General features: G+C 47.2%; 1 protein-coding gene across 2 annotated transcripts in view; it reads right to left on the bottom strand.

Annotated features, from left to right (window-relative positions):
* Positions 1–1,056: 1,056 nt before the first annotated feature.
* Prkca (protein kinase C alpha) overlaps positions 1,057–14,273 on the bottom strand; it is a 401,933-nt gene continuing 388,716 nt past the window's right edge. Inside the window, exons 17-18 of one of the 2 annotated variants that reach the window (XM_078041837.1) lie at positions 12,935–12,982; positions 1,057–7,544 (exon numbers count right to left, since the gene is read on the bottom strand). In XM_078041837.1, the coding sequence (XP_077897963.1) occupies positions 7,380–7,544; positions 12,935–12,982 (213 nt within the window). In that variant the 3' untranslated portion in view covers positions 1,057–7,379. The remainder of the gene's footprint in view (positions 7,545–12,934; positions 12,983–14,273) is intronic. The other variant, XM_078041836.1, reaches the window with a different exon arrangement.

The following is a 14,273-nucleotide window of genomic DNA, read 5'->3' as shown; positions in this document are numbered from 1 at the left end:
GAGTGAAGTTCAAGGCCAGCACAGGAGTCAGGCCACACTGCTCCAAGGGCCTTCAAAGCACCCTTTGCTTTTCCTCAAAATATCCTGCCACCCCGTGCCCTTGCATTGGCAGCTGGAAGACCCCCGACTTCAGGTCAAGTGTGGCTATAGCATCTCAGAGATGGACATGGACCTAGTAGCCACTAACACCAGGGGACGGCTCCATGGGCTGAGAACAGGGTTTGAGCAGTGGGAGCCCAGGGCAGGCAAGACTGGGTGCGGAGTGAGCTGGGAGGGACGATCCTGGGATGAGCACTGCGGGACAAGGGGGCTGAGGGTGGTGCCGTGAAGCCCTGAGTGGGAGGTAAACATACCTGAGAGGAAGGAAGGAGTGAAGGGTGAGCTAAGACATCTTGCTGACCCTCAGCTTTTAGAAACTGAGTTTTTTTTTTTTTAAAAACTCCTCTGAGGGTATACCCTCATGAGTGTTAGGTTCCCCACTATGGGGCATTTCAGAATGTTCCACATTTGCAAATTTACCCCAATTTTCACCCATGAATCCATACTGGAATGAGGGCCTCTGGCACTCAAAGTGGGGACACAGTCCTGAGTGGCCCTTTGGACGTGTTAGACATGGGTATTTCTGGAGAAGTCCAGAATTCTTTTGGAGCCTTCCCTTCCCATAGAAGGGGACCATCTGTCCTTGGAGGGTGTCCTTCCCAGTGGCTGTGTGTCCCCTGCAGTTTGGAGGTGCAGGGATGTAGGCTCCATGGAGGCAGGGGCCAGACGGGTATCCCCAGGGCCTGGCCCCAATCCTGGCCCCGAGCAGGTGCGTGAGGAAAGGTTGATGTGGGAATGGATGAAGGATCTGTTACTACTTTATCCCAGTCACTGGGCTTTGGTTCACAGCATGCAGCATTTCAAAGGAGAAAAGGGTGACTTGAAGTGGCACGTCACCCCTGAAACAGATGGCCAGATGAAAGTGCTCTGCAGGTGTTGTCCAGTTGGATTCTATCCGACAAATACTTGAAACACCATGGCAGGGCCGCAGAGGGACGCTAATGAGACCAGGCACCCTGGGGAGTGATCATTACCTTTATTCATACACACTTGCTTCCAAACTACAATTAATGTATCTAACAAAGCATGTCATGCAAACAAAGATTAGAGGTTATACGAGTCGAGGAGAGCAATGCAATAATTTATACATCCACTTCACCTGCGGTAGAACCAAACGCTAGTCGACAGCCGAACGGCCTCTGTATTCTGTCAGAAGGTGCTTAACGCAGAAGGAAAACCCTCAACCTCCATTTCTTCCTCCCTACAAATTTGGGGTCTCAGACGATGTTTTTTTCAATTAATGATTTACACAGGGCATGGCCTTCACACACACGCACACGCACACCAATCATGTAGGAAAAGCAATTTCAAATGTTTCCGACCATCTATAAAAGATTCTGAAAGATTCTAATAGTAAGAATATGAGGTTATTTTTTTTTTAGAAAACCTTTAGCCTCAAAATAGTAACTGCCTTCATGTACAGTTTTGATTAGTCCAATAAAACCCCTCAAGAAGAGAATCACATTCTTCCAGAAAGAAAATCAATAAGAAGCTACAATCACAGGCATTGATATTCCTAAAGTTAAGCAAAGACATGGTTGTTTAATCAGAAAATGCAAAGCCACCTTTTGTCTCATTTTAGAAAAAGAGATTCTTATAAAGTGGACTGGATACCTATTTTGTGAAAAGTGGGGTTCTGCCTATTCACAGATGCAATAAATGTGAAAATAGGCCAGTGGGCACATTTGCTGCTGCCTCTTATTCCTTGTGATATAAAAGTTTTTCTGAATTGCCCAATGGGCAAACCTTTGCAGGGAATCTCTGAGTTTTCACCAAACATAAGAGACTGGGGACCAGAGGGGACTGGGAATAGAGCTGAGAAAGTGTCCCCCTGCTCCTGCTAAAATGTAGTCATTGAGCCTCAAAGAGCAAGCAAAGGGGTCCCAGAGACCCCAGGAATGATATCCCAGGGCTGCATCTGGATGGGGTCAATAAGACATCTTTCCTACAGTTCAAAAATATCTAAACCCAGTATCGATTAAGAACAGCCTCAGCCTGCCAACAAGTTCTACCTGAACTTGCAGACTTCATACCCACCAGCATGGGAAAATCCTACAGTGGGAATGCAGGTCAGGGGTGCTCTATCTGACCTGGGTTGAGTCTTCCTACAGACTCCAACTTGAATTTTTTTTTTGAAATTGTTAGTAGCTTTATTTTAAAAACTCATTTTAAAAGAAGAGTTGAGTTATTAAAATTCACTATAAAAAAGTACAAAGAGCCCAGTATATTCAGTTATCCCTGTTGGAATTAACAAATTCATTTCTTCCTTCAGGTTAAAAAAAGTCTTTGGAAATTGTGGGCTTTAGTGTAGGGTCATTGTAAGGCTGTTGATGACTGTGAGCAACTTCCAGTTCTTAAATGACACCTGATCACACCAATGGCAGGCATAAGGGACAGAGTCCAGCACAATTCCGTGCCTCCCCAACAACCCTGACATCATAGAATCAAGAGGTTTGGAGTTGGCTCTGTTTCCAGATGACTGCCTCATTGCCTCATTCATGTACAACTCGGGGAACCTTTTCCAATTTCCTAGATTTTTCCTACAGCAGAAATACACAGCATCCCCTAGATTTTCTGTATTGGCCCCAAGGGGACACGATGGGAATGGGGACTGTCCTGTGTATTTCATAAACTCTGGCCCAAGTGGCTTGAGGAAAATGATTTTAAAAAGAAAAATCTTTCTGACCCTCCTTGTCAGATTTGTGCATAGCCACTAATGACCAGGGTGCCCTTCTCCTCCCTCATCACTGCCATGGCTGTCACCAACTCTCCTGGTCATCGTCCCTCCTGGCCCCTGGCTCGCCATCCATTTCAGGAGCATGGCTGGCGTGCCCAGGGGCAGCAGCGCCCTGCTCTCGGAGGTGACGAAGGAGCTGAGACGGTGTGATGTGCACACACCAGGGAAAGACAACTTCACGAAAGCAAAGTGAGAAAATGACTGTCAGATGGTGTTGCCTTCCTGAGGTTTCAAAAACACAAGACTCTCACTTCCCCCCGCTTTAGCACTGAGAGAACACCTCCCCTCCAAAAAAAATAGGAAGCCTCCTGTTTCCCCTGCTAAGTGGAAGCAGGTGGCAACTGTGCTGTCAGCTGCTTCAGCTGCCACAAGGCTCAGTAGGAAGCCACAGAGGGACAAGGAGGGAATCTGCTGGCCGCCAGGGTTGGAGTGGCCTGGCTCTGCTCAGACAGCTGGGCCAGCCCAAGGTCGAGCGGAAAGGGGCCTCTTGTGGCTGGTGAGGATGTCCTGGGTGTTCAGGAGCTGTTTTCTGAGAAGGAACGAAATGGGTCCCTGGCAAAGACCAGCAGATAGACTCCCATCTGAACTGATGCCTCTGTGGCAGCTCCTCTGCTCTAACAGCACACCTCCTCCCCGAGGCCCTCAAACCCTGCTCTCTCCCAACCCCTGGCCGACTCCGGCCTCCAGCAACCCCTCTGTTCTCTCCAGGCCACGTCCATGGGTGACTTTCTTGGGGTCAGCACCCTCACTCTGGCAAGAAACCATACTTGGCTAAGAACTCTAGCTCTGAGTTGACCGACCATCCTTGGCCAGGTTGTGTCAGTCTCTGTCTACAATGATCTTTCAACCAACCATCTCAGGCCAGGCTTCCAGAGAGCTCTCCACCACCTGCTTTTCTACCACAAATCCTCATAGAAAAGCCTAATGCATCCCATGAAGCCAAGGCAGACAGTGAGTCTGCATAGCTCAAACGAGGCCACAGGGACCAAGAAGGAGGCAGTGGGGTGGGGTACAATCGTTTGGGTTTCCCATCTACCTTTTGAATTAGTTCCTGCCTGGAGGTGGGCCTCCCATTGACCTCCGAGGGCCGCACCTGGCAGCATAGTCCAGCTCCTTCCACTCAAACCAAGCACTGGGTAAGTTCTGACATGGTGCCAAAAGCAGGGCAGCCAGCCCACTGGCCTGCAGCTGCAGGAAAGTTCTGCCACTGAGCAGCGGCCACCTTCCAAGGGAAGAGAAAGCAAAGCGATCTGAATGGCCTTTTGGGGTCCCAGCATGACGATCCTGCAGAGACATCATTTGTGCTAGATTCTCCTCTATAGGCCAGCAAGTGCTCAGGGGCAGGTTCTTCCTAGAGTCCCCAACAGTTATTAGTAGCTATCCACATGAGTTAGTCTTTCAGCAATCACTGTCCTGGACTGCTCAGATCTTGAAAGCACTGGCCTTTATCTAGGTTCAGCACACACAAAACAGGCCACACCATGAATTCTGCTTCAGCCCTAATTTTTACCATTTTCTGCCCCCAGGTCCAGTCTGCTGTCCCTTAGGCAACATGCTGGACCATGCTTAGGGTTCTCTCTTTGAAAATGGTCACACATTCCTTAAGGACAGAGGCCACTGAGAGTTTGAATATGTTTCCTAGAGAAGTAGGAATTGCTAGAATCACATGAGGGAGAGCCCTAGCTTTCTGCTTTCTTACAATAAGCAGGCAGCTTGTCACACTGGGTTGATGGTCTATGACCGCAGTGCTCCTTTCCATGTCTTGTGTGGGGACCAACCCTGTTCCTGTTCCACCTGGGGCAGGGAGACCAGCCCTTTTGTCTCCTAGGCCCCCCCACAACTTTTGGTACTGGGTATTGGACCCATGGGCGCTCTACCACTGAGCTACATCCCCAGCTCTTTTTGAGATGGGGTCTTGCTAAGTTTCTTAGGTTGACCTCAAAATTGTGATCCTTCTGCCTCAGTCTTCCAAGTCACTGGGATTACACTGTACCTGTCTTCTCCTAGGCTTTCTATGAACCAGTTCCTTTTCCATTTGACCAAGTGTGGTACCTTGATGAGGACATGTCCCAAAATATGCCCCGATGAGCAGGACTTCAGGGATCAGTGAGCTAGGACCCTTCTGAGTTTTGAAGTCTGGAATTCATAAAAGATGGCAAAGGAAACTGCTATTTTATCGTCTAGTCCACTCCCTACTTCATCTCTCCCTCTAATCAGGGTTTCTAACAGAGCTCAGGCCTCTCACCTCAAAGACCCTCAGGGGTTATATGTTGTGTGAACAGCCAGAGAGTAAAAATGAGGGAGCTCAGCTGAGAAATGCTTCAGGGAGGAAATACAGCAGTTTCCTGTAAGGACCAATACCTACTTCCATTTGACTGGCTGGCTTTCCTGAGGACCTTGCATGAGGAGAGTGTCAGGCCAGAGAGGTGCACAAGATCTGAATGGCCAATTCTAGCAACAGCTGGAAGAAAATGTGCAGCCTATGAAAAGTGTCTGGTGGTAGCTTCAGGGGATGGCTGTGCTCAGGGGCTGACACCTGGTTTGTCTCATGAAGTTTTATATGTGCTGAAACAAACAGTGGGGCAGCAAATGAGGGGAGCAGCTTTGCTGTGGCCAGATATGCAGCAAGAAGGGGCCCTTCTCTCCCTCCAGCCCAGAGTCTCCAACAATCACAGGCTGAGAGGAAGAACCACACACACATACGTACACACACACACACACACAGAGAGACAAACAGACAGACAGACAGACAGACAGACAGACACACACACACACACACACACACACACACAGTCAGTCCAGGTACTGTGACAATGCCATAATGCCACATGTACACAAACATACTAGACATCCTGGATTCAAACATTTTGTGCTATCCCCAAGAGGAAGAGTGGTGGGAGTACCTGAACAGAAGATGACATTAGGAAGCTAAGACAGAGTCTCATCTCAAAAATAATCCCACAAACGAAACTTTGGTTTGCAGGTAGAATCAAATATACATATATATATATATATAAATATATACACATACATAGTAAAAGCCTAATTAAACATGTAAAGTTAGCCATTCATTTTTGAAATTAGATCTATATTAAAAAATTAATATATCTGATACAGTGCCAATGTGCAGGGGTGGGAGGGGAGAGGAAGCACAGCATCAAAGAATTCAGCTAAAACTTAATCATAAAATTAGCAGATTAGAAACATGACCCTTCGCAAATATAGCACAATTGTGTCTTATAAAATTATTATAATACTCTTTATAGTTGATAAGATTATATCAATAATATAATTCACTTGTTATTAAGGTTTATTATAAACATGCAAATCCATTGCATGATGCATTTGCAAAACATACTAAAAACCTTCTAGCAAGAAAACATCTTTGAGCTGATAAGCATCCAGGCATCCTGATTCTATAGCTCCAGGTGTGTCGTTCAATAGGAAATGGGAACCCAAACCATATTGGTTTTCATCTCTAAGTGAATGTCTAGGGCTAGAGAAGGCAGGAAAACCAACAAGTAGGGATTGATTCTAGAATCAAGACTTGATTAAGTTACTATACATCGTACTTTCTTAAATGACACAGCAGCCTATTAAATAAATAAGTACAAAAGGGCATATACTTCAGCTTCTTAGGAAGGGTGACAACATAGGTAGCAAAATATTGGTGGAGGGGGTTGGCTAACAACACTCATGAGTAGTGGCATGGTTATTGATGGCACCCTGGATTGAAGAACAATCTCCCAGAGATTAAAATGAGCATACATACACACTGGTTTATCCTTGATCTGACATGATTTCACATGCTTGTTTAGCAAAGTCCTTAGATGATTTGGCCTCTTAAGAAGAATGCAAGTATCAAGACAGTTATCAACCAACTGGGTAATGGATGATAGATTCACCCAACACTCATCTGAAGTTGTCTTTCTTTTTTAAACAGCTGGACCATAATTGGGTCATGACGTTTGGGAACAATGATAAGGTTCATCCTGGCCTCTCAGATTCTAGGGACTGTTTCCATCAAGGCAGAGAACAAAAGTGGTGGGTATCTTGAAGCTTCTACCGCCCCCAATCCCTCTTTGTTCACTCTCTGGGCTCCCTATCCTTTCATTCCAAAGACATCGTAGGAAAAGATGCTTTCAACACATTGGGCTGGGTAGTTCACTTGAATATCTCTGGTTGAGGGATCCTGATGGTGAAAATCCACAGATGGAGGGTATGGAGAACATATCAAGTCGTACCAAAAAAAGGGGGCAAGAGTCTGTTTGCTTTCTAGGAAGGGTTAACCTACACCCTGATGTGACATCTACATAATTAAACTGGATACTGTACATTATGTCATCTTTTACTAAGATAATGTTCTTGGTTGTAAGAGAGACCCTGAAAAGTTGACCCCATGTGGACTAATGACCCTACAATTTTCAGGCCTCTGTGTGGAATAAGACACAAGGCCATGGCCTTAAAATTTTAGGGTTGAGAATTGTTCCCCATTGCTGGGAGGGCTGAGGGCTGGGGAGGCATTTGCTGTCATTGGTGAGTTTCATACCGCACTTTGCAAGATTGGGTGCACAAACTGGGGATTGATGTATGAGAACCCTTCAAAATCAGACTGGTCTATGTTCGCGATGACCAGCTGATCTGGCGGTGTTAAGACGGGTTGCCCTCGTGTGAAGAACTTGTCAAAGTTTTCTGCTCCTTTGCCACACTGTGGAGAAAATAAAGAAAAATAAAAGATTAGGGAAAAAAAAAACACAGGGGGCAGTTCTCTGAAAGCACTCTGTAGAGAGGAGCGTGGCCCAGGGAAATTGGGACTGTTAGGTAGGAAGAATCTCAGAGAACCTGCAGGCCTACTGTAATAGAAGCCAGGCACAGCAAATAACTTACTCAACTGTAAATCCCTGCATATCCCCAGGATGAATAACCTAGGTAGAAATGCACTTTTGGCAAAAGTAGCAATATGGGTATAGCATCTCTTTTTTCATTTCCACCCCTCTGAGCAAGCAGAGCTATGAGCATGAACCTTGTGCACACAGGGCCCCAGTTATGGCTCCATGTTAAAAAGCCAGGATATTGGCTGGGACTGCAGACAGTTACTCCTGAACTGAGAGGGTTAGCTCCCTGTACCACATCTGGTTTTTTGTAATAAAACAAAAGTTTTATATCTTTGCTTTCTAACCGGGATGTTATAGAAACTCTAGTCCCTAATCTTCAAGTAGGATGGAGTAGGTGTGGAAGCAATGGTGGGAGATGGACTTCTGAGCCTGGCTGTAATTCTATGCATCTGGATAGAGCTGGTCAATTGACAGGCAGGTCTATGCAGAACTCTTTGTAGGTTGTCTTGGGCTAGGGGATTTGCACTGGTGCCCAGGGGGATGTTGGGGAGGCTATCTGAATACTGTTCTCCTCCAGGGTCCACCAGGGTACTCTGAAAATGGAGGCTATAGGCAGAGGAGCTCCATGATGATCTCTGGGAAATACAGTGCATAGCTGTGTCTAAAGGCTTTGCTTGGGGGTCTGACCCAAGTTTGGAGGAAGGGGTGTCCCCTCACTTTTCCAGCCATGAAGAAGGGTTGTGTCAAAGTCTTTGGGACCCCATAAAAACTCTGAAACAAGTCTGGGAGTTCCACTGGTCTTACTCACAATGATTTTTAACATGTTGCTAATTATTGCCTTCAACCTGTTGGTTGTACCACAGGGGCAACATGATTTGATTCTGAGTTAACATGAATTTTAATCTCATCAGAAACTTTTGGATCTTTTGACAGAAGATGGCCTATGTAAACTGTCAATTGGGCTCCACCCAATTTCCTCATTTGTAAAGTGGGGAGAATAATTGCACCTCTCTCCCCAGGCTGCTCTGAGGCTCAATGTGGAGTTTCAAACAGAATTGAGCATGTAGTCAGAGTTCAATACATATTGCTATTTTTTTATTTAAAAAAATAAGACCAGATTAGTTTCATGGCTGTAATTTCCCACCTCTTCTTTTCCCTTTCTTCTCTATCTTCTAGAAGTTTTTCTTGAGAATCAAGTTTTATTATACCTTTCCCACCCTCTTTTCTCAAATAAAACTTGCTCCTAAGTACCTGTTGAGGTAGAAAGCATGGCCTAAATTTAAAGTAAATCCTAAATAACTGCATTCCTTTTTGGGATTATTCATCTCAAGAGGCTACCCAAGAAGACTTCACACCTAGTGACAGGGCGTGGTGGCAGAGTTGTGTGTGGCAAGATTGTTTGGGGGTCTTTGAGTGATCCTGTGGAGGCCACACAGACTGTGAGGCTCACTCTTCATATACTCCTGCCTCCCACAGATGGGTGACAAAGCCTCCACTTTCATACTCCATGTTTCCATGATGCTTTACCCTGGAAGAACACAAAATGCTTCAAAGCCAAGGTCAGCAGAGACAGAATATGAGGTTCATATTACCCAACATGCACAGGCCATTCTGAACTATTGAGAAAGGCTCTTCAAGAAGTTAGCAGGGCACACTGTGTCTTCCCAAGACTTAATCAGGAATCTGCACTTGATTCAACAATGAGGTAAACACACAGAAACTAGCTTACATTGGGGTGTTACTTTCAGACACTGCTCTGATGATAGAAATAGGTCGAGGAAGAACCTTTCTTTCAGTAAAGAAAGTGTTCTCAATTAAGGAAGATTTTGCTCCACAGGGAAGCCATTTTTGATCATCATGACTTAGGCAAGGGGCACTACTGGCATCTGGTGGGTACCATCCAGGGAGGCTGCTAAAAATTCTCAAATGCACAGGACATTTTAGGCTAAAAAATGTCAACTATGCTGCTGTTGAGAAACTCTGGGATCCATCCAGGCTGTAATGTGAGGCTGAGTAAGTCCTAGGTTCAGTGTGAAGGTGAATGTAGGGGCCAAAGGAGGCAATTAGGCAGGAACAGTCATGTGTGAGAACAGAAGATGGAGAAGCTGCAGGAGCCCCAGGCAGGAGCAGTGTAGGAGGGTCAGGATCCAGGGAGAGTAGGCTTTGAAGAACAAGTCCTCTTGGAGTCCAGTGAGTTAATACTCATTTTCCAGAAGAACTCAAGTAAACCTACTGCTGATGCTCCCAGAAACTGGGATGTGCTCTTCCTCAAAAGAATCATTTGTACTTCTCTACTACTCACTAACCATGCAAAGATGAGCAAGAATGAATTTCTGGGAAAAAAAATCAATAAAGAATGTGAGTCCCTAACAGGCAAAGCAAGGCTGGCCAGGGTGATGTGTTCCCTTGGCCTGACTGGACAGATCTCTGTCTAGCTTTAGATTTATTGATTTGTTCTGTGAAAAGATTGTTCAAGTCTGACCCTTTCCTCTGAGTACTCTTTATGGTATTCACCAACAGGACATTTCCAAAAGCCAGGGTTTTACTGCCAAAGAAAAATAAAATAAAGGAAAAGAGAGCTCTCACCATCTAAAGAGGTGACCATACGAACATCAACTTTGAGAAGGATGGGGGATGGATGCCTGAGGATGTCAAATTCTATCTTGGGGCTCTCAGGAAGGGCTCTTTCTAAGGGCTTCCACTGCTTGTAATAAATGACGAAGATGTCCTCCCCCACCCCAGCCTCCATGACCCTGCTGATAACTGTAGAGCTGAGGGGAAATCATGATCACAGATCGGTCTAACTCCTGCTCTGCAATCACACGGAATGGCAGTGAGACTATTGGCCTCAACACTGCGTACCCGCAGAAATACCTTCCTCTCCTTTCTCACTCTGAATTTCTTTGGAATTCCCCCCCACCCCAGACTCAAGAGAGAGAAATCCCATTTTAGCAAACGAAAGCTTTTCTTAAGCTGGTTCACTTAGGTGAAGAGACCAGGGGGCAAGGACAGGCCAAGGGCAAAGAGGAAGAAATAAACCACTGATGTTTCACACATGTCACCACAGGACACACGGGAACAGGACAGCATCTTAAAAGGTCATGGGGGAAGCAAGCCCTGGAAAAGCTGGAGGTTGAGTCTGAGGATCAGGTGAGGTCCGAGAATCAGAAGGATGCAGAAGGATGCTTATCCTGAGGAAGATTATACCAGAAATCTCCTTCCCCCACTGAAGGGCCAGCAGGAAGTACAACTATTTTTTACCACAAGCTCAGTACTGTGAAAAATATTACTTATTCTTCTACTGTGGAGGGTCTCTCAGTACTTTATAAATAAGCCCTCCACATCTCTTAGCAAAACGAGGCCCAGAAATAGACCATCTCCTTTAGGAGGTGTTTTTCAAGATGTTCTGTAGGTAACTGCCACTGTCTTCATATCACCTCCAGACCCTACTGAAAAGGATCATGGGAATCAGGGCTGTTCAGATCCTTTGGAAAAATAAGCAATCAACTCAACAAGCTGTTGCGTTCTCAAGGCAGAAGAGACTCTGCCTATGACCTATGATCCAATCTGACTCCACTGCCAGCTTGATGGGCCATGGGCGCCATCTTGGAGCTGAGCAGGGAGGAAGAAGAGGCAGAGAGGTGAAAAGGTTAAGGGGGAACCCTGTGGGACGTGTGGATGAAGAAGTGAAGGAGTGACAAATAAAGCTGGGCTGATAACAGACAGCCTCCAAGCATTCCTCAGGATGAAGCAGGAAGGTGGTTACCACAGTCATGTGAAGGGCAGCTTCCACGGCAGTGTGTGACAACACTCAGTTTTGGTTTGTCTGGGACCTCAGGGCTCAGACCACCTGACGCAAACAGTAGCTAAAGTGACGTGTGAGCAGAACTCCTGGGCTCGTTGTGCCTGATTCACCTCCGGTGCCGCTCCCTGTGACCCCCACCTTTCACCAGCTGAGGTTTTATGCTGGTTGAGATGTATGTAGGACCCAACTGGCTTGGGACAAAGATGTGTGGCGGGCGGGGGGGCCTGAGTGGGCCACGAGAGAAGCAAGCTCCTCAGCATTCCCTGGGATGGGGGTGTCTGTGTTCGCTGGGGGTGCTAGCGCCTGAGGGGAAAACGGGGGCAAGGTGGAGTGGTCACAAGCCCCAGGGTACAGCTTTGGGGAACTCCTAAAGGTAACACGGGGATGCGACCCTCACCTTCTTGGCTGTCGTGAGGATGGAGGGAGCTGGCGTGTATGGGATTTCCTTAATAAGCAATGTGTCGTGACCCGGACACAGGGTACAACACAGGAAGCCAGTGCCCAGCAGGGAAAGGGCGTCTGACCGACTTTAGAGAGGAGGAGGAACACTATTAATAATGTGCCTGCCCCTTCCTTAGTTCTGGATTAAGGAATCAACTCCTTCATCACTCTGACCTTCCTGCCCATTTGGTAAGTTCTCTAATTAATAAAAGGAGCCCAGGAGAAGTCAGACATGCTGAAGAACTTCCAAGCACAGACCCCTCCTAGAAGCCGGGGCTGCAGAGCTTCCCCCACCCACGCCCGCTGCCAAGCCCTGGAGTCCTGTGGAGGGGTGGCGGGGAGAGCGGAGGCTGGCTTCTCAGCTGTAAGCCTTACCTGAGAGGTCACCAGGTATGAGCAAGTAACCCACGGGCTGGGCTCAATCCTGCCCTGGACCTCAGTGTCTCAGTCATGTGGAACATGACCCCACGGAGGCGGCATGGGAACACGAGTAGCTCAAAAACACAGCTGTTAAATAGCAAAACCAACAGGACCCAGAAGAGGGGGCAGAGCGCAGAACAAAGAAAGCGTAGAGGCCTGTTGCAGCACCAGAGAAAAAGGAAACATGGAAAGGAGGAGGAGGTCCCTCACAGTCCCTGGACGCCACGGGATGTCTTTGGGTGGGCGTAAGGAACCCGGTGTGTGCTTCCCGTCCCAGTGCAGGGCAGGCCTCAGCAGGGGGCTGTGCGGTGGGGGCACCACAGAGAACATCACGGAGGCCTCTGAGCAGCTTCCCCACGGTACAGCCTTCGTTGAGGTTAAATAACCCACAGCAGGAGTGAGCCCGCACGGTGGGCCCTGGGCTTCCCTGGAGGGAGGGTCTCCGTTTCCTAGCCCTCCAGGGGGGGTCTTCAGCCCCTGCTCTGCCCTTCCTGGGGTCAGCATGCATGGCCAACGCAAGCAGGAGCACACGGTTAGGGGTTACAGTGAGAGTTAGTTTGCTCGTTTAGTCACCCGAGTTTCTGGACATGTGCTCACCGAAGGCCTGGATGCCCACTGAAGCCAGTGCATTTTGGTACAGAAAGTCTGGAGAATAAGAACGGATAGAGGACAGCATTTGGAGAACAGTCAGCTGCTGGCCTGGGACCCCGAGAACCAGAATGGCCATGTGACGCTTGTCACGGACCCTTGTGTCTGACAAGGGGGAACCCAGGCCATTTAGCATTGCGGCAGAGGTGGAGAGCACAGCACCACTCACTTATGTAGATGTTTACACACACACACACACACACACACACACACACACACACACACACACAAACTTTCTGAAGGTTACAGAAAAGATCCCAAGTAGTGGGACCAGTCACTGGGGAGGGGAAGCGAGCAATCACCTTTCAGCCTATATCCTGCTCTACAGCACGACTCTTTATTCCACCACACAGAGAGACTATTTTAATAACTAATAATTGTTTTAGAGGGATGGCCTCCCCCACCTCCTGCCGATGTCACCTGTGGGAGGGATGGAGGTGACTGTGATTTCTTATCTCCAAGGGCAAATGCTGTGGAGGAGGGAGATGAACTCTCAGAGAGTTTGCAGATGGACACAGGCCATGGACATCAGGGGTGGACTCCCTGTGTGAGTGAGAGGCGTGTGTGCGGGAGGGCAAAGGTTCTGGCTTACTGTAAGCTGTTTTCTATGGAAATTCTGAGGCTATTTTCTCATGTATTCTATTTGGCCTTTATGAAGTGGCTAGGTTTTCAGGATTAAAGCTTCTTTTCAGAGACCCGTATAAAGGCCATCATTGTCAGGACCCTCACCTCAGGCTACGGAAACCTGTGGAGTCACACAACTTGAGGGGCACGGGGTCTGTATTTATGCCACTCCTCACCACTGAAGCAGCCAGGTTTGCAATACTGCTACTTATTTATTTATTTTTAGGTGCCAGGGATTGAACTCAGGGGCACTCGACCACTGAGCCACATCCCCAGCCCTATTTTGTATTTTACTTAGAGACAGGGTCTCACTGAGTTGCTTAGTAGCTGTGGCTGGCTTTGAATCATGAGCCTCCTGCCTCAGCCTCCCAAGCCGCTGGGATTACAGGCATGCACCGCCATGCCTGGCCTTGCTACTTATTTGTATTGATTATTATTTATAATATCTCCTTTTCTTCCAATCACGGTGGTATTTGGTACAGTGATTATCAAAGAATAGATAAAAGTGCTCGCCTCTGATTAACCAAGTAAAAGGTGCTGTTTTAGATTGGTTGTAAAGGCTTGAATCAAACCTATGTCTGTCATGATGGTATTTCTTTGAGTCTCCAAAGGCTGGTTAGTATTATATGCTGTCAGAAAGCTCCCTGAGCCTCGAGTATCTCAA

Source organism: Ictidomys tridecemlineatus, chromosome 3, assembly GCF_052094955.1.
Source record: "Ictidomys tridecemlineatus isolate mIctTri1 chromosome 3, mIctTri1.hap1, whole genome shotgun sequence".
Taxonomy (NCBI): Eukaryota; Metazoa; Chordata; class Mammalia; order Rodentia; family Sciuridae; genus Ictidomys; species Ictidomys tridecemlineatus.
This window is presented reverse-complemented; position numbering and strand designations above follow the sequence as displayed.